The sequence below is a fragment of the Pteronotus mesoamericanus genome, unplaced genomic scaffold, assembly GCF_021234165.1.
Source record: "Pteronotus mesoamericanus isolate MK-2021 breed Mesoamerican mustached bat unplaced genomic scaffold, CSHL_Meso_final scaffold_54, whole genome shotgun sequence".
NCBI classification, from domain to species: Eukaryota; Metazoa; Chordata; class Mammalia; order Chiroptera; family Mormoopidae; genus Pteronotus; species Pteronotus mesoamericanus.
The window spans coordinates 46,845,368-46,871,638 of record NW_026555321.1 but is presented as its reverse complement, the minus strand read 5'-3'; the positions used below and the strand labels follow the sequence as shown (position 1 = coordinate 46,871,638).

At 38.3% G+C, this 26,271-nt stretch overlaps 1 protein-coding gene across 1 annotated transcript in view; it reads right to left on the bottom strand.

The window, feature by feature from the left end:
• SYNPR (synaptoporin) overlaps positions 1–26,271 on the bottom strand; it is a 334,866-nt gene that overhangs the window by 140,524 nt on the left and 168,071 nt on the right. The window contains exon 3 of the mRNA XM_054595022.1: positions 7,166–7,290. Coding sequence (XP_054450997.1) covers positions 7,166–7,290 — 125 coding nt within the window. The remainder of the gene's footprint in view (positions 1–7,165; positions 7,291–26,271) is intronic.

Genomic DNA, 26,271 nt, shown 5'->3' with positions numbered 1-26,271 from the left:
GCCTCTATTTCATTTAGTTCTCTTTCTGGGGATTCCTCCTTTCCCTTTGACTGGGGGGTGTTTCTTTGTCTTCCCATTATTAGTGAGACTCTTCTTTTTTGCTTCTGCTTCTTAAATTGATCTGTCTTGCCTTCCTGACTTTGTGGTGTGAACCTCTATGGTAGGAGACGACTGTTATTTCTTTCTGGATCTGCCTCTGCTGATGTCAGATGTTGACCCCGTCTGACCTTAGGCAGTCTGTTCAAGACTTCCAGGAATCTACTGTCTGTGGCTTCAGATGTTAATCTAGTCACTGTGCACTCATCAAGCCAGCTTAGATACCACAAGGTGGGGCAGAGTCCCTCCAGGGGCATGGTTATTGGCTCTTCTCAAGCTGCTGCTACTCAGGGGAGTGGTCTGCCTGAGCCAGATGGCTGCTGCCATATGGGGAGCAGTCAGCACTGGGATCCCACCAGTTACTCTCTCTGATCTCTCCCCAAAGCCTCTGTCTCCAGTCTCTCCTCAAGTTTCTCTAGACCACTCTGCTCCCCCTTTAGCCAGGGATCTACTCTCTGTGGCTGCTACTCTATACTCAGCATTCAGGCTTTAGCACTACCAGGCTAGGGCCCTGTCCCTCTTGGGGGAGGGGCTATTGTGTCCTCTCACACTATTGCCACTCAGGGGAGTGATCTGCCTGAACAACATGGCTGATACCATATGAAGGATAAGTCAGCACCGGGATCCCTCCAGCTACTCTCTCTGCTCTCTCCTCGAAACTTCCTTCCCCAGTCTCTCTTCAGGTATCTCTAGCCCACTCTGTCCCTGCCTTTGCCAGAGAACAGGTTAAGTGGTTGCAAGTAAAAATTTATGCATTGGCCCTTTAAATGATTCTTGCATCTCTAGCTGCCTGTCTCTGGCAGAGAGCAATCCTGCCTCTTTTCACAGCTGGCTGTTATATGTGTACTTTTTGGGCTCTGGTGCTGTAGCCTGGAGATCCCCACTTATGATTTAGACCCTGCTCATATCAGGGGGATCCAACTGGCCATTTCAATATCCTTCTGATGCTGCCACTTGTGGACACCCTGCCCGCCTTCTTGAGTCTCTGCCACATTCCTTACCAGTTAGGTTGTGCTAAAGCTGATTTTTCTGTCTGTCTCAGGTAATAAGGCTCCTCTCTTACTTTTGTTCAGTTGTTTGTTCTGGGTGATTTCTCCACAATTTAGGTTTAATTCCAGATTGGTCCTGGGAGGAGGTCAGTGTGACTTCCACTCACTCTTCTGCCATCTTGATTCTCTGATAAGTTTTTTTTTTTTTTTAATGCACAGTGATATGACAGCTGTCACAATATGACTAACAAAATTGTTTTGAATGAAGTTAAAAACAACTAAGCACTACTGGAGCCATTTTATGGAAAAAAATCAAAACTTTTGGCCAACCCAATAATGCATTTTTCATTGTGAATCTTCTGTTATTTTCTATATTCAGTTCTCAAATTTGGGAAGATTTTTATACACTGGAAATCTTTATTACTGGTTAGCCAAGATGGTAAGTTTATTATCATGTCATCAAGTTACTTTTACAAAGCCAGAGGTGAATACCTTCTCTACACAAGGGTCATGAGGAAAATTAGTCTCTTTCTCCACAAATATCATTTCATGTAGGCTTAATGTAAGATTGATTAGAGTCCTTAGAATTTTGCATTTAACTTACCTGAGGGGAAACGCCTAATTCTATTTCCCCTTCAACAGTCTGGCATGCTTCTTTTCCTGCTGAAATATCTTACAAAGATCCTTAATAACAATTGTTAATTCTATCCACTGGCTTTTTCTTAGTTTTCACTCTTTTATTTCTTTGAAGCATTGAGTAGTACCACTACTAAAGATTTCTTACTTTCTGTGAAGCCTACTCTCTCCTGATTGTCCCATCTCTTGTCCATTTTGCTCCTCTAGGCCCCTCCTTAGTCACTGCTCTCTTTCATTTCTCATAAGTATGGGCTCCTCTAGCTAAGCCCTGTTCTCCATATGGTTTGACTGGTTCATCCTGTTCCTCCAGTTGTGTTGGCAACCACATTTCTTCCAGGACTTACATTTCACTGCATGAGGATGGCTGTTAGAGCTCTATTCAGTTGCACTCTCTCTCTTTATATGGGGTGTACAATAAAACTTCCTGACAGAAAATATTTCACACTGTATGGGATGAAATCTAAATTTATAGCCTCCATTTCAAAATTATTTTCCTTATTATTCTCTTTTTGTAATCTTTAACTCTTTCTCCCTGTTCAATCATTTAGAAACACATGCTCTTCTAAAATCTTGCCAAAAATTATCTTTTTTGCAAGATAATTTCTTGCAAATTATCACTTTCTTCTTCATATTTTTTTTTGCTCTGTTCACCATACTTCCAACAAACTGAACATGGACCTCTTCTGTTTTTATTCAAATTAATAGAAAATATGAAATCCAAAAGTTTGGATTTGATTTTCTATGTGATGTTGACCAAATTTCTCTCAGCTCAGTCTTCTCAATCAGAATAATAAAAATGTTCTTCACAGAAGCTGTATAATAATTACATAATGTAATATACCTGAAAGTGTCGAGCACAGTGTTTAGCATATTGTGGGCTCCATGCATCAAGTATTATAGCAAACTGTTCTTTGGCATTTTTTGAGTAAGCTTTGTCCAAATATATTAAATTCCTTAAAATAAGAAACTCTACTTCACATTTTCTGTATAAAGTGATAAAAATATTAAATCCAAATTCCCACCCATTATCAAAAAGTTTTTACCAGATTAGTACATTCTAGTAGATGAGAAAACAGCTAAATATTATTTGTTCATTTTAACCACAAATCAAAAGGAAGATCAGGTGACAAAGGTTTCATTCCCATACTAAAATGATAAATGTTGAATGTAAATTCCTTTTGCTATCAGTCAAAAATACATACATGTAGTGGTGTGAAGGAGTTACATACTTTGGCATATTAATTGGAAACAGCACATGAATATTTTAAAAAATTATCCAGCATTTTCTAAATTCACATTCTCCTACAATAAATCTGATAATCTGATTTACACAATGGATACTACACAGCAAAAAAGCAAAAAAGAAAAAGAAAAAGAAGGAACTCCTTCCCTTCATGAAAGCATGAATGGAACTGGGTACATTATGCTAAGTGAAATAAGCCAGGAGGTGAAAGACAAATACCATATGATCTCACCTATAAGTGGAACCTAATCCATGAAACAAACAAGTGAGTGAAATAGAACCAGAGACATTAAAATAGAGAACAAATTGACAGTAACCAGAGCAGAGGCAGGAGGGAGATAACGGAGGAAAGAAGGAAAGCGTGGTCAAAGAACAGGTATAAAGAACTCATGGACAAAGACAACGGGGGTGAGGATTGAATGTGGGAGGTGGGTGTGGGTACGGTGGGGGAGAGTAATGGGAGGTTAATGGGGACAACTGTAATTGAAAAACAAAAACTTAAAAAAAAATTTCTTCCACAAAATAAAAAATAAAATAAAAAGTTAAGTAGCTTCCTTTGATGTTATTTACACACTATAGTAGTTGCCCTTTATCTGAAATTTTGCTTTCCACTTTTCCGTTACCTGTTGTCAACTGATGTCTGAAAATATTAAGGAAAATTCCAGAGATAAATAATGCATAAGTTTTAAATTGCATACTGTTTTAGACAGTGTGATGAAATCCCATGCTATTAGTCTCCATCCTGCTCAGAATGTGAATCATCGCTTTGTCCAGCATCTCCACACTGTAGATGACTCAGTAATTAGACTGACTGAAGCAGGGTCACAGAGTGTGTGCTCATCACTCTTACTTTACTTAATAATGCCTCATTTACCTCCCTTCATCTCATCACACAAGCACGTTTTCATCTCACATCATCATAAGAAGGAGGGTGACTAGAGTGCAACTCATGTAACTTTTATTACAGTGCATTGTTACAATCATTCTGTTTTAGTTTTAGCTATTGTTATTAATCTCTTACTCTGTCTTATTTATAAATTAAACTTTACCATAGGTATGTACATATAGCAAAAACATCGTATTTATAGGGTCTAGGACTATCCAGAATTTCATGCATCCACTGGGGGTCTTGGAATATGTCCTCTGAGGATAAAGGGGGACTGCTATTGTTGTTTTCAAATGACTTAGTATTAGAGTTTATTATCTTCCTTGTGTATGCAATAAACTGAATATTTAGAAGCTGCTGAGTGCTCTTATTTTATTTCCAAGATTATGATCAAATCATTGGCATTGACTTGTGAACATTTGGGAGAAAATAATTTTTTCATTATTTACATTACTAGTATCTTGCTAACCCAACTTCTTCTGAAACTAATGACTTTAAAATAATCTGTATAAATTCTAAATGTCATCGCTTATTACTCAAATCTTCCCTAAGAAGATAATGGCACGACACTTAACAATATCCAAATGTATAATTGAAATTGCAACCCTCGTAAAACTGAGCCTCTTCAGAATGGTATGTATATCTCCTAGGTGGACATTAATGGGACAAAACGACAGCGCACTCAGTGGGGTGAATAGACTCCTGAATAGTAGTCAGTAAATGTTGTGAAGATGTGGTAAGCACTGTGGAAAAAGCTTTCTTGCTTTCTTCTAGAACAGTGGTTTTAAATTACTTCTAGGAGATCTAGGGTTCCGAGATTTTATGGGAGTGGTAGAGAGTGGTGGGGTGGGGTGGGGTGTGGTGAGGGAAGAGGAGGTCACAGGGTGGGGGTAATGCATGTGGCAGGGAGAGGGCTGAGAAAGACCAATTGAATGCTTCAAGCCCTTTTCTTCCTGTACTCCAACTTCTTCAATGACTTATATCTGTTTTCTATACAGAGCTTCTAAGCAAAGTGATGTCTGGAAGAAAAGCTATGCTACCTCCTTCCATCCAAGTACTAACCAGGCCTGACTGTGCTTAGCTTCTGAGATCAGACAAGATTGGGTGCATTCAGGGTGGTATGGCCATAGATGAAAAGTTCTGCTACTGAAAAAAACAGTAGTTGATCATCTATGTTTCAGAACCCAGGTAAAATTCTTTTAAATGAGTGAGCCATTATACTTATAAATGGCAATAAACAATTTCATACAGTTACCTTTAATTGGGCAAGTAATATGTCCTGGAAAGAAAATGAAAAAGCCCAGGGTGAAAAGTATGTTCTTGAAGGATTTTAAAAAATTGTACACTTAGCCCAGGATTGCATGAAGTTAAATATTACTCTGTTCTCCATTGCACCTCAATCAAGACATTGGTTTCCTATCTTGAGAGGTCACTTGATTAGTCTTTTCCAGTATGAGAGCCAGAGAGACATTGTTTAGTGATCTGTTGTTCACACCTTAAAAGTTTGACTTTTAAATCACCTGCTCCTACCACATCTCTTGGTGGGAAATCATTGAGGATGGCAGTGCAGATCTCAGAATTTCTTGACTGTTACTAAGCATCTCACCCCTGCTTCCCAAACATTGGCAATTCTTATCTTCAATCCTAGATTCTGTATGTTGGTCAGTAAGCTTGCATTGGCTTGGCCATTCTCCATTAAAGCCAAGGAGCTCGCCCAGAACTCCAAAGTGTTAAGCACCTCTACCTCCATTTTCAGCAGCACAGAAAGCCCTTCTTACCAAATTACCAGGGATTCTGTGCTTAATATTTGCTTAATTTATTTTTAACTTGCTTAAGTAATTAACCTGAACTTTGGATTCTCTTATTAGTTAGAGTACCTACTTGAGCAGAGGTGCTCCCAACTTTTATTACTTTTACTCTTAAAAACTGTTAAGTAGAAATTGTTTAGTATAAATGCCACTTCCCTGTGATTCATTGACTATGAACTGAGGCACTTGTGTTTTGGATTAGGAAAAATTCCGTAGATCAACATACTAAAGATGTGTTCCATGATACACAAATCCTCTGAGATACTCAGTGAGAAAGTGTTTCTGTGGTCAGGCATAGTTGGGAAGCACTGTGATTCTCTTGGAGTTTCAAAATGTGCATTGGAATGGCAAAGTGCTAAGTAGTTCTTATACTTAGTTGATTATATACTTTTTAAATCCTCCCTCCTGTCCCTTTGCCTTCCCTTCTTCTTTTCTTCTTTCTTTTTAGAAACATTAACTATCTAGGGACCCATGGGAAAGATTTTGGAAAGCACTGCACTTGCCTATTTAAGAAAAGTTTTTTGCGGTCAATTTCTGTTTTTCTTTGTAATTCCAGAGCCAGCACAGTGTCTGGCACAAGGTGATTACTCAATACATGTTTGTTCAATTAAACAAAAGTATATGAATAAGATGCCAAACACTGTGTTGCAAACAAGTTGTTTTAAAAAATCACACCAGTTATTTGGTGCCAGGAATTTGGGAATTTTACAGAAATAAATTATTTCAAAATTAGATTTAATTAATCCATATTGGATCTAGATCAGAATCCCAACATGTTCAATTTGGGACAAGTGCTTGTATGTATTTTATAGACAAGGCAAAAATAAAGATAAGTTATTATCTTTCAGACTGAAGATGTTGAAAGAATTATCTCAAGGAAATTAAGTATAGCAATAGATACATGAGCCCTGGTCTCAACCCAGGTGGGTTCAAACCCCAATTCTGCCATTTACTAGGTGAAAGAATGTGAGCAAATATATTTGTGCCTCAGTTTCCTCATTTTAAATGGTGATGGTTATTGTGCTCCTCTCAAAGGCCATTGTGATGACTAAGTAAGATTAACAAGTAAACAGCAAGTAAAGTGTCTGGCACATGGAAATAACATTAAATATTAATATTATTAAATACATTATCAGCCAAGATTGCATAGTCAATATGAAATTAGAGTCGGCACTAATCCTATTTAGAATTTGGGAGACCTTAAGAATGGAAATATGGATGGGGAGAAAGGAACTGTATAACTGAGGTCTCCATGTGGATAGCCCTCAGTACTGGGCCACTTGCAGCATTTTCTTGGAGGAGAGTCTGTTCTGGTTTGAAGGTACAACTTACAAACCTCCCAGGGAGAGGCAGTAGGTGGAGACATTTTACTTATTTGGGTATTTTGTGGATTCAGGCACAATTCTTTTCATTTACCCAGAAGTCCCAGGGAGCTTGCATTATTTTTTGAGAAATGAGAGAAGGAAGAGAGTGCCCTCTCTGTGAGGCTGTTTGTCCCATGCCTTACCTGAAGGGGTAGGCAAATGCTATGTCAATGCTGAGGTTACTGTCTGTCTTGTTGACGCAGTCCACACTCAGCCGCAGACCTCCAGAATAACCACCACATGTTGCAAATGCAAAAATTGCAAAAAGCTGTGAAGAACAAAAACAGAAGAGAAAGTGGCTATTAAAGTGATGCTAATCAAATAAGTGCTCATCAGTAAATGAGTGGAAAAAAAATATGGTAAATTTACACAATGGAATACTACGCAGCAGGAAAAAAAGATGGAATTCCTACCCTTCACAACAGCATGGATGGAACTGGAGAGCATTATGCTAAGTGAATAAGCCAGGCTGTGAAAGACAAATACCATATGATCTCACCTATAATTGGAACCTAATCAACAAAACAAACAAGTGAGCAAAATAGACCCAGAGACATGGAAATAAAGAACAAACTGACATAACAAGAGGGGAGCAGGGAGGAGAACAATGGGGGAAAGAAGGGGAAGGGTGATCAAGGAACACGTATAAAGGACCCATGGACAAAGCCAAAGTGGAGGTAGGATTGAGGGTGGGAGGTTAGCGAGAGTGAGGCAGGGGAAAGTAGTGGTGGGAAAATGGAGACAACTGTACTTGAACAACAATTAAAAAAAAGAAATATCAATAGGAGTTTAGTAGCTGGATTGAGTGAAGTTACGGTTCTTCTAAAGCACAACAGTAAATTTGTTTCAAGCTGGAAGATGGAAGGCCAGAATGATGGAGGAGAATGGAGAGGTGGCTTCTGAAAAAATAATCTGGCAAGCTGGAGTCATTTTGCTTGGAGATAAATTAAACACAGGGACAAAATATATGTATTTGAGTGTGTAAAGAGCTGTCATGCCTCAGAAGGTAGAGATGTCATCTCACATCAAAGGATCTGGAAATCTACCCACACCACAGGATTAATGATGGATATCTCTAGGTGAGAAGAATTTGAGGTGTCTCCTTGCTGTCTTTTTGTTTCTCTGTATTTGTCTTCAATAAACATGCTTGTCTTTTGAAATAAATGGATTATTAAAAAGGTATGATCATAGAATTTTAGAGCTAAAGGGTTGAGGACAAGTAGGTGAGTATCTAAAACATGATATTTCAGAGCACAAGAGACTCAGTATGCATGAGCTTCAAGCTTCCCTTGGTGGTTACATCACTGTGTGAATTGCTCTTTCTAAGCCAACTATTAAAAGTTTCAACTGGTTACCAAGTAATATCATGGTTTAGCCTGGTACAGACATAGAGCTGTAAAAATTAGGCACTAAAAATGAGAAGCAGAAATTCAAAGGTATTTTTAAGAAAGAAGATACGTCTGGGAGGGTGGGCAGAGCTGAAGATGGAAAAGAAAATGCCAAATTTGTCCACATTGTGTAGCTAAATTCAAAAGAATTTCCTCATTTCCAAAGAAAATTGATCAAGTGCACTTAACACTGGTCCATTCTGTAATATTCCCATTTATTTTATTTTAATATTTGGAATTCAGTTTCTTATAGTAGGTTGGGATACATATTAGGAATACTAGCTCACTTTGCATAGCTAGAGGAGTTACTTATTTCCTTACAATAACTATAAGTGTTTAGGCTCTGGAATGTGATCTTGGTATTGTTACTTAATTTCCCCATGCTTTGGTTCCCACATCAATAAAATAGTATTGATAGCAGGTCCTCTGGGTCATTTTACTGTTCATGATATAAGTCAGACAGTCGCTGTAGACAACAAGGCTGTTGAGCCTTGTTGACAACAAGTCACCAGGCCTGTTCAGAAAGTTCAGAAGGCAAAACAAGCATTGTCCATAACACCTACTGCCTCACTAAATCAGTGGTAGAAGAAGAGCCTCAGAGCTATTTGTCTCAATTGTTTATTTAACTGTAATAATAATAATAATAAAAGACTGGTTAATGATAAGACCTTCACAGGGAAAGCAATATTTGGTGGATCATTTTGGTGTGTGTAGCAGTTTTAAGTTGTTAGTTTTTAAAATCAGTGTTTTAAAAATGAAAGTAACTTGTCTTAAAAATATAGTAGATACGGTAAAAAACGAACTGGGTTTCTATGTGTTAATGTATGTAAAACATTTAGAACAGATCTTGGCACAGAATAAGCACTCAATAAATGTTACTGAATGTTATCACTGAAAATAGATGTGGATGAGCTCCTTGGTAAGATGTTCCAGACCACAAAAAATGACATTTAGGCTTACTCATCCCTAGCCAAGTCTGTATGACCATCAGCCCCAGTGAACCAACATCTATGCCCTCTAGAAAAACTGATCATTTTTGCTTTTTCTGCTTTTCCTAGTTTGACTCACTGATGGGAGGTGAGGAGCCATGCAGAAGCTACTCCAACATACTCTTCAGTGGGGATGATGCACAGAGAATGTCAGGGAAGAAGGGAACCTGATCTTTATCCCTGTGGCATGGATTTGTTTACTTCTCATGACCAAATATTCTTTGTGACAGCTCTTTGTATTGGTAGGAAAAAAGAGGAAGTGATTTCAATTGTTCCATACTTAAATCTAGAAAGCATACAATACTGGATGTCTCAGCCTTTGTGCCATGTCATGATAGCACCATTGGAAAGTCTTCTTCCAAAAGAAGGAATGGAGAAATGGAACCTAGAGCTCTATGGTATGCCAGTGGAGAGAGCTCTTTCCTCACCCAAGCTTCCTCACCTGTCAAACAGGGAAATCCCTGCATCTTTCTGAGTCAATGAGAGAATAAAATGAGATGGGAGTATGTATTCATGTGCAGCCCCCTCTCTCAATTCATGAAGAGATTTGTGTGGTATTTACACACAGGTATCTCTCTGGGGCAAGAGCCAAGTGTGTAATTGGCATTATATTCCTTGAATAAAGATGTAGCAGAATAGCACAGCCTTTGAACAGTTGCATTAAAACAAACTACTTGAAACATTAAAGCAAAGTGAGTAAGAGTAGGGGGCAAAGAAAAATCCTGATAATTTTAGCACTTAATGGCTACAAATAAATTACCCTTGGCATTTCATCTTATTTCAAAGTGTATTATATACAGTAATATATTATTAATACTACCACATCATGAACTTAAGATTGAATGATAATTATATTCAACTGTTCAAACTGTTAGATGCATAGAGTCATCATAGTATTGAAACCACACACATCGTTATTTTTTTTCTTTTAACTTCTATTAAGTTCTGAAAACATGACATTGCTCAGGAATTAAATATCATGCCCATGGGCTTTGTGCTTACCTTTCTCCTTTCCCACAGATTAAAGGGAAATCATACTGTGTGACCAATATCAAATTCAATAATATCATGATGTGAGGATTAAACAGACAATAGCTGTATAACACTGTAAGAGTTAGATCCTGCTGAGCGAATATGTTACAATATAGTTGATTCTGGATTTGGGTGAGTGAAATCAACTCCTTCAGGGCGTATTAGCTAAGAGTCTGTTCCTATAATTAGAATACATTAATATAGAATGGGGAGAGAGGACTGGGAGCTCTTTGGGGGACCAAAATTCTCTTGGTGTTATAGGGAAACGTAGAATGGGAGTAAACTTTGGAAACACTCCCGCTGATTTCCCTCCCAGAAGTTCCTGGAGCAGTTCTGGAATCAGACAGACCTGACCTTGAATCCAATTCCCAGCTGTCTGATGCTGAGCAAGTTATTTAACTTCTCAAACCTCACTTCCTACATCTACCACATCAGGGCACATTCACTGGTTCATTTAGCAGACGTTTAATGGTGTGCACTCTTGGTTCCAGATGACAGGGAACAGAAATGTAAAAAAGTTAGAGAAAAGACAAAGAAGAACCCTGCCCACTATAGAGCTTAATGCTGGATGCAGGAGACAGAATCAACAAGAACATCCAAATGAAGTTATTATAACTTGTGCTACATATTTTGAGGGGATGCTCTTCTAGACTGGGAGCTACAGCTGAGGATGTCACAGTTAAGATTGGGGATGACTGAGAAGAGGCCATGCAGAAAGGGGTTGGGGGTAAAGGAAAGAACTCTGGGCAGAGGGAGCAGCACAAAGGAAAGCCCCAGCAAGGAAAAGTCTGACAAATTCAAAGAACCAGTAGAAGTTCAATGGGGCCATTAGATGGTGAAAGAGGTTGAGAATCATTAATATTTCCTCCCATGTGTTTGTGTCCATTAGCTGACAGAACACGTGTTAACACAGCAGGTTCACAGCCTTCCATAAACATTAAAAATACTAACATACTACTGAAGAAACTGAGAACTAAAGAGAAAAATTCACTTCTCCCAACTCAACTGAATGGAGTCGGAACTAGAATCCTGGTCTCTATACTCCCTGAGTCAGCATTCTTATAGAGTAAGAGAAAGAATAATTTTTGGCCGTGTGGGCAGAAGGTATGTCAAATGGTCCAGCCTTCTTTACCCAAAAACACACCATGGTGCTTCTGTGGCCTGAGGCTCTCCGTGTTTCTCCTGAGTGTCTCACAAACATATACCTGTGAGCTCACTAGCTAAGCAGAATGGGTGCTTCGCCTTCCTTCCTTCCTTCCCTCCTTCCTTCTTTCCTTCCTTCCTTCCCTTCCCTTCCTTCCTTCCTTCCTTCCTTCCTTCCTTCCTTCCTTCCTTCCTTCCTTCCTTCCTTCCTTCCTTCCTTCCCTCCCTCCCTCCCCGCCTCTTCTTTCCTCTTTTGACCCTTGATGAGGTGGAGAATTTTAGGAGGATCTTAGAAGATGTAGCAAAGAGAAACTTCCTTAGTTTGACAATCATTGTTCTGAGAGATCGTTATTATTAGCAAGAGGGAAGTTTGTGTGTCTTGTAGGTGTTTGGCTCAACAAGACTCATGTTTTCCTAAGACAGACCATATCCTTTCCTGGGAGATGGAAGAGATGGGAACACTTTGTTATGCGGCCAGGATGCAATGAGAAATGGGTGTGGGTCTTGGAAAGCAAGAAGGGAGAGGAGCCTGAGGGGACCAGGTATGTGGGGTATAGAGAAAGATCAGAGATTGACTGGGAGAAAAATTGTCATCTAAGGCGGATTCTTTAAACAGCTTGATGAGACATGTAAAGGGAGGTATTTTTTGTGCCCACATGCATACATGTGTTATTTTCTCTTGACTTTGGGCTCCATGTGTTCATCCTCAGCTAACACTGTGCTTTCTTTCTGATAAGGCAGTGCACTCATTCACCCTTCTAGACATTGAGGGCACAACCTAGGGGCAAAAGTCCATCTCCCCAAACAAGTGAAATGGTAAAACCTCTATGTTCCCATCTTTCCTAAAGCTCCCAATTCTCCTCAAACAAAGGAGATACGTCACCTCTAACATATTCTAATATATCAGTTCTATAACCACTGGCCCAATCATTCCCATGCCTTGAGTTCAGGAGAACAAAATAGATCTCCTGCAATAAACTCTCATTTTATTACTGTCTTAAATGATGTATGGCTCTATTCTTAACAACAAAAAAATTACTCTCTAAATGGACAAAATTGGCCAGTGGAGGTATCCCCTGCAAGCAGCCCGATTAGAAATACATTCAGGTGAATTAGAATGGAAGAATTGCCTTGCACTTTCTGGCTTAAAAAGAATCCATAAACCAAAATCACCCATAGTAGGAATATCTTTGCAGTTAATGAAACCAAAGGTTTTCCCCTGACAAGAAGGCAAGCAGCTCCCTCCTTGGAACTGATTGAACCATACAAGCAATATCAATGAAAGCTGCTATTAATCCTCCTGGTTAATTTGCAAGGTATAGTTGAAAGCAATAGATTGGAGGAGGACAAGAAATCAAGCTGATTAATAGCTCTCATAAGAATTTGTGGTCTGCAGTGATGTCAGAGAGGGGACATATTCCAAGGCCTGATACACAACCTCAGGAATGAAAAATGCCTTGGAAGAAGTAAGTGAGAGTAAGGATTCTGGTGGGAAAGGTATTAGTAGATTGGGACCTAGTACTGGTACTAATATTATCATCAAGCTGTGTGTGCAGACAATCAGATCTCCAGAGGACAAAGCTTTCATTTATAGAATTTGCCAATTTCCATGGTGTAAGTACACCCACCATGGCCAGTTCCCAGCTACTAACATAATATCTTTGAGCTTTTGCTTGGGAATAGAACTGTAAAATCAACTGGGCTCCAACAGACCACTGCCACCAAGGGACTTTCCCTGACTCTCCTCTAGGGCAAGAACTCTGAGCTGGTTTCATTGAGTCACTCCTCTCCATCCAGTACAATTTTTCATTCTTTGATTCATTTACCTACTCACTCTCTCATTTACTTATTACAGCAGAAGTTGTTGATGTCTTACCTAGATTCCCTTAGCCCACCCTACAAGGCACCAGTAGCTTTAGGGGTAAAGTCTCCCTACACACCAAAGGTTTTGGCTCAGACACCCAAGCCTCTGTGCTGAGTGCTCTCTCAAGGAGCCGGAATGTGCTCAGCCTGTGACTGAGGCAACAGGGAAGTCCCCAGGCAGCTTCCAATAAATGTGAGATGCAAATTGGTGAATAAAACCCAGGTGTCCTTTCACCTCTGTGGGGAAATTTTCAGGTGTGTTCAATACAGTTTCTCACAGGATCCCGCCAAGGTTCAGCCCTAGTTGTCTGCAGCAACATCTGCTCATTCACATGTCCTTAGTTGGCTTCCCTTCTTTTTCTGTCTCATCTCCCCACTCATCATCATGCTTCCTGGCATTGCCTCACTAATAAACCCCTTCAGTCAAAGTTCTCATCTCAGTATCTGCCTTTGGAAAATGCAATAGAGACAGTTATTGAACACTGACAGGCACTGAAATTGGGCTCTTAAGTTATATTAATAAACGGAGGAGTATCTCCTTATCTCATGTCTTTCAGTGTCTAGCTTACCACATTCTCATCTCTCTAGCTCTCTCTCTCTCTGAATAAGCTGATCTCTTTGTAAATAGGATGTCTCCTTTGACTACACTGTCTAGAGTAGACTTCTGATTCCAGTCCACCCACACCCTGGCCCCACTATTTCCTGCTTTGTTTTGTTTTTACATGAGCAGACTTTTTAATATTTGTATTTAGCATTATTTTTTCATCTGTCTGTTTTGTTTGACCACTTCCCTGAAGAAAGATGACATACTTGTCTTTGTTTCTTACTGGCTCTCTGCCATTATGCATAGTGCTTAGTATGAAGTAGGTGTTCCCAAATACTTGTTGACTAAATAAGTACATATATAGTCCCCACACCTCCAGGGAACTTGCTGTCTATTTGGGGATACAAACAAGTGAATGAATAGGCACCATGACAGTCTTTTACTGTGGTGGGAATATTTGGATCATGTTAGAGGAAAACATGGTACATACTTGCAGAAGACTGGAGGGGACATGATGAATAGCTGTCTGAAGAAAGGAACAGCTAAGCAGAAATCAAGAAAGCATGCAAGCTCTATCCAGGTAAGAGGGAGAAAGAAGAGTATTCTAGGCAGAGAGAGTAGTAAGTCAAAAATAGTCAAGTAAGGAAGTAAGGCATATTTAGACTACACATTTGGTACAAGTGAAACAGATATTTGTAAAGTGGGAAGTAATAAGTGCCTCTGTTCAAGAGGCAGGCAGGGATTTGTCGGGTATGATCTAGCAGGGATCTTAATCTATGGACCTTATGCCCTATTAGCCACATACAATGGTCTATGGCACTTTCATGCTACAATGGTAGAGTTGAGTACTGACAGCAGAGACTCTATGGTTCACAAAGCCAAACGTATTTACTATTGGGCCCTTATAGAAAGTTTGTCAATGTGAAGAAACCTGGGTCTCATGGGGGTGCTGAATGTTCAGCAGGGAGGGGCAATATCAAATTTGCATTTCAGAAAGGTCACACTGGGTCCAGTGAAGAGTTGACCAAAAGAGGGTGCAGCAGGGTGCTGGAAGATGAGCAAGCGTCTGGCTTCCCCAGATGGTCTGCAAACCCTCTGCCAACAGGACAGCACCTCAGTAGTCTTTGTGTCCCTTAGTGTGCTGAAATATCATAGATGATTCATAAATTTTAATCAAGTGAATGAATGTAGGGTGGGGCAAATGTAGTTTACAGTCATTCATATGGAAAATAATACAATTAATAAATAATAACAAGAATAAACACCATGTTTTGTGTTCTCACAGCTGTAAACCTACTTTTGTCCACCTTGCCTATAAATGAATAGGCACTGAAGAATAGAATAATAAACATTGTGATGAGGATGATGACGATGATGACAATGATGATAGTAATAACAAAACAACCACATTTGTTTTTTTGTACCAGTCTCTTCAGTAACTACATTATTTACATGACCTCATTTATTCTTCTCAACACTCCCTCAAAATAGAAGCATATCTTCTCATTTTACAAATGGTGAGAAAAATGAGGTTAAACAGCATGTGAAGGTCACAGGGTTTATTGGTTCATGAACTAGTCATGGTTTGAACTCAGATCTGCTTTTCTCTAAAGGTCATCTTCTTTCTTCTCCACTCTTCCAGGGCTGTGAAGGGGTCTCTCTTGGCTGGAGCATGTTATGGAAAAAGTAATACAGAAATGTCAATTGTGGGCTTGTTAAGGCTTTCTCTGTCACATCAATGCTCAGAAAGCCCATTGCACTAAGTGAAGCATCTGTAAGACAAAGTCCTAATTATATAAATGGATGTTAACGGCAGCCTTTGTGTTTTACATCAGCAGCACCAGCCTTCATTCAGCCTGCAGCATCACAGGCCACCATGGGAGGAGAGTTAGTATCTGACCAGACAGCGACCTTGAAGAAGCCTGATTTAAGTTGGCCATTCCAATTTACAAGTCCTTCCTCCTGCCAGCCACTAACAGTGAAGATAGGGTTGGCTTTCTTGCTTTCATATATCTAAAACATTCAACAGTTTATAGGTTAAAGAGACCCAATTTCTGTCCTACCCCTCTGATAAGCTCCTCTTGTCCCATTTCCTTTTATGATTCATCTTGGGCTGATGAGCCATTTGTCCGTAGCACCCCTGAAGAGCATTTCTGGATACACAGCTGTTTGTAGAAACTGATTACCTCAAAAGTAGCCCTAGAAAACTAAGAAATAATTCCCATAAGGATACTTTCTGGTGCAGAAAGAGTTTTTGATTAACTGTGCCTTCCCTCATGCCCCACTCACTCCCTAGGAGGCCCCCAACCTCTAAAACTTAATGTTCCATTTCTATTCATCTTTGCCCAATTCTCCTCTCATTAAATGTTTCTGCTCCTGCTGATTGGATTGGATTCTTCCAAAGAAATTGACCAAGCCCCATCAGTTTATGGTTATTGCAACACTCTGACCCAAAAGGCTTTTGTGAACAATCCTATAAAACATGCGGTGGGATCATTATATGAAGATTAAAAACTGCAAGTCATCCCTGAAGACAATATAAATGTATCTGATTTGGAGGCATTGAAAACCATTGTCAAGAGCTTTCCCTCATAGAGCCATATGTTTCTCCTATCATTGTATGTCATCACCTTGTTCTTAACCAGTTCCAGTACCTTCCACACTGCATTTTATTTCATTCTACCTGCTAAATCTGGGATACTGTGCTATTCCTGCTGCTTTGTGATTTGTGTTACATCTTCCCAGACAAAAGCAGCTTTACTAAAATACTTCACATCATCACCTGAGTAACTCTAAGCACTTCAGAAAAAGAACTTCAAATTACTTACACAGCAAAAAAATGTTCAATTTTCATTTACTGTACCTGCATCTTGGAGACTGGATCAGTAAAGTGTTTATAGGTAACAGCAAGTTTGACCTGTAGTGGCTTAAACAAGGGATTTGTTTTTCATACATATAGAGAATTACAGAACCAGGTGGCTACTGGTATGGATGATGATGAGACCAACATCTCTTTGGTTATTATGGGCTTTGCCTCATAGTCACAAAATGGCTGCTGTGTCCCTGGATGCCCTTAGATGCATGGGAAACTGGTAAATAAACATTAAGTTTTCCTGGGTTTTAGAGGTAGGCAAAGGCACAAAGCCTGGGAATGGTTGTTGAGTCGGTCAGTCTCCACTGTTTGCCACAGGAACTTATGAAAGAAAGGGGCAGATGTAAAATAAGCATCAATGACATTTTATAAAGTCAAGACAGGGCAGTCAAGCCCATTCAATATCTGGCCATTTCCTTTTCCATGGACAGTACCTAGAAATTCCTGTGGCTTTATATGCAATAGCTAAATTTGGCATTTGCCCATAAACTAAAATGAAAATTTCTGCTCAAATTTTACTTTCTAATGTACAGCCTGACCAAAATCTTTAAAGTAAAATGCATGGTTGAAATAGTAAAAATAAATCAGAAACAATATTCATGTCTATAAAAAATATAGAATAATCAAATTCTAAGGCAACCAATGGAACATTATGCAGTATTTAAAAATAACAGAAATATAGAAAGTTATAATCTTTTATAAAGCAAAAGAGCAATTTGCAAATATACATGCATTGCACTTCTGTAAAAGGAAATATTTGTGCATATACATATGTACATTTTTAATAGACTTGATAAGGTCTACAGAGGTATATTGAAGGACTTTGCAGGCACAATCTATTTACAATTATTTTCATATTATTTCAATTCCTTCCAGTAAGCCTGTATAACCTGTGTAACTCAAAAGAGATTTTCTTAAAAATGAAAATTTAGACAACTACTCAGTGACTTGAGCAAAGTAAATTAAGGCCTGTTGATAGACGGCTGTGCTGTTTTTAACTTTCACTTGAATAAAAATTGTAAAATCAAAAAAAATCCACTCCTTTCCAGAATTATCTTCAAAAGTACCTTTGAATTATTTATATTTGCAGAGAATGTAAAGAGAGTAATATTTTCCCTGTTAATTTATTAAAATAGTTTGGCAAAGTCACTCTTTAGAATCATGGTAAAATATATTTCAAAATATGTCATGGGAACATATGTCAATCATAAGTTGGGTAAAAAGTATGACTTATATTTCATCAGGTTCAATGACAGTAATTATTTTTAAATTAATCAACTCCAGTTCTTTCATATCTGTCATAATGGAATAACAAGAAAAAATAAAAATTCATCAGGGCTTCTTGCCTAGAACTGACAACATTTCTCTGATACCTGATTAGAGACTCTTATGAATTAATTTCTTGCCTATCATACTGTTTTTTAACTTGACATTTTTCTAGGGTAAACTTATGATATGGACTTTCTGAATTTTCTTACCTACCATAACCATTTCTTAGGGCATTGAAGAAAATCACTGATGATAAATATCTTAAGGGCATGCTTCTGCTTGAAAGAAAAATTAGAGCAAGGTAAGTTCATGGAACAGAGCCACTTTCTGTAGGTCAATAATACACATTGAATATGCTGGTATGAACTACTTTTTGCCAGAAGCAAGGTTTTCATAATAATGTAGAACAATTGATCTTTTTTACCTGAAACTAAGTTACAACCCTTAAACCCCATTTTTAATTTTTAAAGAGTACGTCTCAGATCACCATGTCCAGTGTTCGCTGAACAGAAAAAAAGTCAAATGGGATTCTATTATGATTGAATTCAGTGTATTTAACATGTCTTCTTTAAGATTTAAATATTTCAAGAACTAGAGTTGTATTTATATCCACAAAGCAAATTAGAATAACATAAGATTACTTTGGAAAAGAATATTGATCAATAACAAATTGGCCATATTCAATTAATGTCTGTTCACTAGACAGCAAGGGCCACTATACAGAGAAGTTTCTATTGTTCTCTATTCTTTTTTAAAAAGTTTTGTTTTGTTTTAAATTTAGTATTATCTTAATGAAAAACAAACACAGGACCATATGAAAAGAGCAGTAAGAATTAGTCATAACTAACTGGACAAAAGCCACTTTCTCAAGCTCTCTTTCCAGGTCCAGCTGGCTGGACCCCATAAAGCATGACTGACCCTAATTGTTTTATGAGCCTTTATCTTTGGGATTAGAAAATTACTGGAAGTGCCCTGAAGGCTTAGAGGCTCCTGGAACTTATGAAACAGGACATAACAGACCACAATGACCACTGGACCCTGCACCCAAAGATAACATTGAAACAAGTTGTAGCCTAACTGGAACCCTGCTCTACAACTGTTCTATTACCCTGTAAAAACTCACAGCTCCAATCCCTCAGGACTGATGCTGGTGCATATCTCCACACATAGCCCCTTCCCTCCCTTGGGAAAGTAAAAATAGAAACCTTTACTCTCTGTACTTTCTTCTCTTTGTGAATTCTTTCACAGCCAGAGTCACCAATCACCCTAACAATAACTATTTATTGTCAGAAGAATTTTGAAACATGCAGTAGCCATGTATAGAGAGTTGAAGGCCTTTCTATATTCTGCTTCCTTTGAATACTGCATTGCCAAGCAGAATCTCTCCACTGCTCATACTTCAAGATGTTCATGGAGTTGTTTTGATCATTCTTATTCTTGACCTGGAAATCAATGCCTGAATCTCTCAAACATGATGCATCAAATCACCTCTGTAATAACAGGAAACTTGCTACCATATATTATTTGATTATGTAAGAAAAAGAAGCAAACCTAAAACAGGTAGTGTATCATCCATACTGAAGAAATTTCCACAGAAAGTTTTAAGTATATGTTAAAGTAATATTTTCTGATTATAATTCTAATCATAAAACAACAGTTGCTGCTACTTAGTGTGTGTTTTACAGATACCTCTATGAAATCTCATTACTCTGTGAGGTAGGTACCATAACCATCACCATTTCAGAGCCAGGTAAACTATGGCATAGTAGGGCTGAGTGATTTGTCCAAGGAAACATAGACACAGAATGAGAGTTTGAGTTCATGAGATCATGACTATATTGAAAGGAATACTAAACATAAAAATCTATTGGTCACTGTTAGAAGTTACCAGTGAACCCACCCATTATTTTAAAAATTAAAAAATAAGATGGGAGAATCAATTATTTATCTTGCCTTTTCTTTAAGAGTGCTACCAGTGAGTGACCAAAGAGTAGAAGAAAGAAGTGTCCCTTTATACAACTACTCATCCTAATAATAAAAAAGAAATGACAGAATTGGAACCTGTTAAGAGCTGAATGGTCCCCCAAATTCATGTGTTGAGGCCCTAACTCCTCCTTCCTTCCCTGCAGTATGGTGCATATTATTAGAGGCTGTATTTGGGAATGTTGCCTCTAAGGAATTAATTAAGATTAAGCAAGGTCATAAGGGTAGGGCCCTGATCCCATAAGATTAGTGTCCTCATGAGAAGAAACAGCAGAGCTCGCTCCCTCTCTATCTCTCTCTCCCCCTCCATCCCTCCTCCCACCATGTTCACTCACCAAGAAAAGGCCATGTAAGCACACAGCAAGGTGGTAGTCCCCTATAAGGTAAGAAAAGAGGCCTCAGAATGAAACTGTCGATGCCTTGAACTTGAACTTCTCAGCCTCAAGACTGTGAGAAACAAATTTCCATTATGTAAGTTACTGAGTTTGTGGTAATTTGTTATGGAAACCCATGCTGACTTAGACACAATCCTTAATTTAAATTCTGATGACTGATACCGCAAAAACAGAGACACCCAACGAGTATGTGCTTCTCAGGGAAGAAGGCCTCACAAAATTTTAAGCATTCTTGGTCAAAAGAAAAAAGCATTTTAAAAAATTTGACCAAGACCCTATGTCCAACTGTCAATTTATAAAAAAATACAGAAGTGAGAGGACCATATAAAATGATACCACAGAGATGAAATCAGCAAAATCCAGATCATGAGAAACTCTCCAGTGAAAGCATCTTGTTTACTGAAAAACAATAACAAACTACAAAAATATATGAAAGAGGAAAATAAGGGGAGGTTGAAAGATAAGAGTTTACAGATTAAAAAGTTTTATGAGATATAGTAATTCAATGATAGATTTTTAAAAAAAATACAGATTCAAGGAAACTAAAAAATTATGAGATTAAATGAGACATTTATTGCTAATTTTTAGAATGTGTGATTTAGCATTGCACTGTTTTTATTTTAATACCTTTGAGAAATACATACCAATTTATTTACTGGAAAAATGATATGATGCCTGGGGAGAGAGTAAAGATGGAAGTATAGAAGACACAGTGTTTGCTAAGAGTTGATTATTTTTGGAGCTAGGCTATAAGGAAACAGAGGCTTATATTACTCAATGTTTCTTTCTATAGGTTTGAAATTATCCATTATTAAAAGTTCTTAAAAATGGAGGCCATATTATAAACAAATCTAGATAAGAGTATATATGTAGAGACAACATTAAAGACTTTTAATTTAATAAATATGTAAACAGTTTTCATGTTTTTAAAAAGGTATTTAAAATGATCTTAATCAAAATTCCTGAGAGAAACACTTTCTAAAAGAGAGGAAGTCTCATTCTGTTATAACATTATAATACTGCAGGACTTAGAGGTATATTCTCTTTACTTTAACCAAAAATTTCTTTCTTAATAATATTTTATTGATTGTTCTAAGAATCCATTTAGTTATGCCTCATTATGAGAGAGAAGCCTTTTCTCATTATGTTTTAACGAGATGAAAGATCACTATAGCCTAAAAGATTATGCATTTCATGTAAAAGGACATTATTTCTTAGACTGTAAGATAAAGATCCCTACCATCATTTGATAAAACGTTACTTAACATTTATTTTTATATATTTATATATTATTACTTAATATTTAATATATTGGTTTTAGTTTCTGAGTATAATGTTGTCAAGTGGAGAGCATATACACTATCCTGATAAACACAGACATAACTATCTACACCATCAACCCCAGCACAGCAGAAGAGACAAAAAATGTGGAGCCATCTAGTGATTTATAAATAAAAGCAGAGTGACCTTTTAAAAAACTTCTGGCTCTCAAATTAAACTTACACTACTGTTCAACACATCTAGCAAGGTTGAAATACTATCAAAATCACCTTATTTGTTTGTGGGAATTAGAGACAACTATGTAAGAAACAGTGATATCATTCTAAAAGAAAGGATTTGCATGGGATAGAGAAAATTGGAAGGTATAGCAAGAAAAACATAAGTGCAAAATGCCTTGCAAATAGTTGACCAACAAAACTGTGTTTAATGAATATGAGGGACAATTCCTCCTCTAAGAGACAAAAAGGAAGTACTTGATGGGGCAGTGAGTCATGTTGATTTCAAAAGGAGGGAAATTGGGAGCCCTATGTGGAAGGGTCTTAATCATCTCAGTGAATAAAAATGTGAAATCACATAATGAATGAAGTGAAGGAGGAGATTAGGAATTTGAGGAACTAAGGAAAAGTTTACATATCTACTGAGGAGGTGGGAAGAAATTAACTAAAGATGAAACCATTAAGAATTACAACAGGGCATAATGCCACTACATTCTTTGCCTTGCTTGGCTGGAAGCCCTTGGAGGGCACAGCCCATCTCTAACTTATCTCCCATTCCCCTTCCTGCAGGAGTGCTCTCATCACTTCTGCAAATTAGTAATCTCCTCGGTGAGTGTAAGCACATCCAGAGCAAACCTCCAGCATCTCAGAAAGGTTATCTTAAAAAGTAGAAAAAATATTAGAGAAAAAGCTCCTTGATGAAGGTAAATAAAGACCAACATGACAGAACTGTCATTAGGGAAAACAAAATGCTTAGCTAGGAATGGGCATTTGATACTACTTTGCTGAACTAATAGAGGTACATCCCTCATCTCCCTCCAAACAAGGCAGAACCCACAAGTTTATATCAAAGTATTTAAGGGATCTACCAGAAGCGGTCCAGGTAAGAGTCTAAAAGAAAATAAGTTGAATTAGAAGCTAGAAGAAAAGACAATGAGATGAAATTTGAAGCCAAGTAAGGGAAAAAAGGGGAGAAACAGTGATAAAAATAGATACTTAAAAGTTAAAATCATTGAATGACAACATTCCAAGGTGTGAGATTATCTTCTATATTGTTTTGGAAGGAATTTGATAGTGGTCATCTAGGGAACCCTGTTGGGATGAGATGGGGAATATCTGAGGGCTGGTGTTTTAACTAAGTTGACCCTTTGGGGAGCTAGGGAAGCCTATGGACTTATTCCATAAAAAATATTTTCAACTCCATATGTATTTTAAAATTGTCGTACAGATTTGGTGGATTCAGAGACTCCTTATGGCTCTCCATAGACTACACCCACTGATGCAGGGACCTCAGGCTAATGAGGTACCACAGCTGAGGAGAGACCATGCTTCCTTCTTAGATTTAGCCCTCACATTCATTCAGCAGATATTTTTCAGGCAAACTATTTTTTCCAAGGTCCTTTCTAGGTCTAACTCTCACTAAAGTTTCCAATGGAATCCTTGTACTTGTCACATATCACTTTCTTTAGAATTATGTCATTACCTAATAATTTCTTTTTTGTTATTTTAATGTACAACAAAAACTCTGTCAAATATGAAAATTCAGGATCTGGATCTTTTTTTTTTTGAGCTGGGCTACTTCTTACAAGGTGCTACATGAATGAAAATCACTTCAGTGTAAAGGTAAACTATACAATGTTTCACAGTAAAGTAAAAGCCAATGGCTTTATCTTGTTCCCTCAACTCTAGACGAAAGTGGCAGATCCTTCTGTAAAACCTACTGGCACGTGGGAGACCTCAATGACTATGTGTGGTATTGACTTGATTTCTAATGGAATAACCAGTCTCTGAGGAATGTGGGTAGCAACCAGGAGAGCTGAACTGTGTGTCTGCAGAGCAGAGGAGCCTGACAGGAACCATGGAGCCCAGCCTCCACTCATTTTTCTGGTGGCCCTGGGTCTGGATGCCGCATACCAGCACACTTCCCCTTACAGGAAACCAAAAGGCATGCCCAGGAGGCCAATTTGAGAGCATCAGAAACCTTATGATGTTTGACTTAGCAGAGTCGGTTAGCAAATGCATATTTTGATGGATACACAAGAAATATGCAGACAATAATTCCCCAGTCTAATGTTTTTATTTATTCCTTGTCATAATAGATGTGAGAAGATACCATCATTTTAAAGCTCACTTTATAACAATACACAATTTAGGAAGGGCACCTTCTGTGACCTGTGTGATCAATGACTCTAGGAAGTAGATATCCTGTTCTGGAAATAAAGTGTAACTCAATGATCTAAATCAAAGGTGAATGAATAATAATTCATACCACTGAATTCAAGGTTTTATTTGACATATGACACTTCCTGGAATAGTCTTTTTATTCAATGTGATTTTATCAGAGGTAGTGTACACTTCCTTAAAATAAAGAAAAATGAACACCTAAATGTAAATATTCATTGCCTGCCAGAAGTGTAGGTGCAGGAGACAATAGATAAATGATAGATAGATAGATAATAGATACTGCTCTCTTGGAGCTTAAACTATGGTGGGAGCAACAAGCAATAAATGAATGAACAAATTTAAACTTGTAATAAAGAAAATGAAAATATGAGCAGATACAATGGTAGAGAATAACAGGTGGGTCTTAGGTAAGGGGAACAGGGAAGGTTTCTTTGAGGTGGGACATTCAGTCCCAAAAGACCAAAAAGAGCTAACCTTGGAGAAGTTAGCCTTGGGTGCAGATTCTGAGGAGGGCAAGTGCTTGGTATGTCTGAGGAAATGATGGGGAACCCTCGAAGTTGCAGTGGGAGAGTAGGATGATAAATAGCATGTGATATGGTTTGAAGCAGGACCAGTCAAGTCCTTAGGAGGAACCTGAATTTAGCACATGAAATCTCTTTGTTACTTAATTATGAGCCACATTTTAGTACTGTTAATAAAATACTCATAATCCAAAAAATGAGTAATGTTTAGGAAGCATTTACAAATGCCAGGCCTCATTAAAATGTTTTACATGCATTAGCTCAAGTGATCTTCCCAATATGCCTGCAAGATCAGTACTATCTTGGTTGTACATTGCAGAAACTGAGGCTCAGAATGTGGCAACTTTTCTAACATCTCACAGCAAGTAAGTCTTATAGCCAGGATGTGAGCCTTAGGTTTAGACTGTCAGACTTGAGTACTTAACCAAATCCAGAGACACCCCCTTCTTTTGAAACATTTGCAGATGAGCAAAATGTGATTTTGAATGAGACTTACAGAGACCTGGGCTCATTTTGATCTCATTCGGCCTTACCATTGTATTTGGCAGATGCTAGGTTGAAACCCAAAGTGCTAACAGAACCAGAGATCTGTGGGGAGAGGACTAGGAGCAGTGCTTTAACACAAGCCCAGAAAACGGCCAGAACAAAGATGTAAGAAAGCGTTAGCCTTGCTCAAGAAAAAGGAGAAAGCTTCTACATTTGGCTTTTCTGGCTTGATGTGTTCATGTTCCCTGGGAAGAACTGGTAGAGAGAGGCCAGAGGGCCTCTGTAGAAAGAGCTGGGTAATGTAGAGCTTGTTTCAGAGGAAGCATATTTAATTAATGATTATGATTATAATGTTCTCATTTCTTAATGCTACAAGTCCAATGAAATATTGGAAATGAAACAATAAGTGGCATTTGGACACTGGGCTTAATGAGCATTTAAAGGTTTTGCTCCTTTTAAGGTGACTCCTAGACCCCAGGGAGCAGCCTCATTTGAGATAAGCTCAGTCTCTGCCCGTGGTACTCCCTCAGTCCATCACCAAAGTCAAAAACCAGAGAGCCACCTCATATTCCTTTCTCTCTCATCTCATTCATTCAAACAGGCACCTCGCTTTCTTCATTCTGCATTTCTAATTTGGATCATAGCTGTGTTTCTTCCCTATGAACCAGTTACTATGCTGGTCCAGGCCACTGTCATCAGTTGACCAGAGTAATAGTTTGGTCTCTATCAGTTATACATGCCTCCATCTTCGCCCCAAAACCTCCAGGCTCCATTCTGCTGCAAGGGTGATAATCCTAGAATGCAAGTTTGACTGTGCTGCCTCCCTTTCCCCACTTACCACCATTCGATGACCCCACCCCCTTCTGCCTACCAGACAGAGTTTAACTGCCTTAGCATGGCATTCAAGACTTTCTGTCTTCAGACTCACTTTTCTCTCTAGTCTCATCTCTCATTGTCCTCAGTGAACAACAAATTACTTACAACCCTACCTTTCCCCAAGCAATCTTGGCCATTCTTTGCCTGGAAGCCCTCCCATGTGCTGCTGTCTTCTCCCGGAGTGCCTTCTCCATCTTTGTGTTTTAAG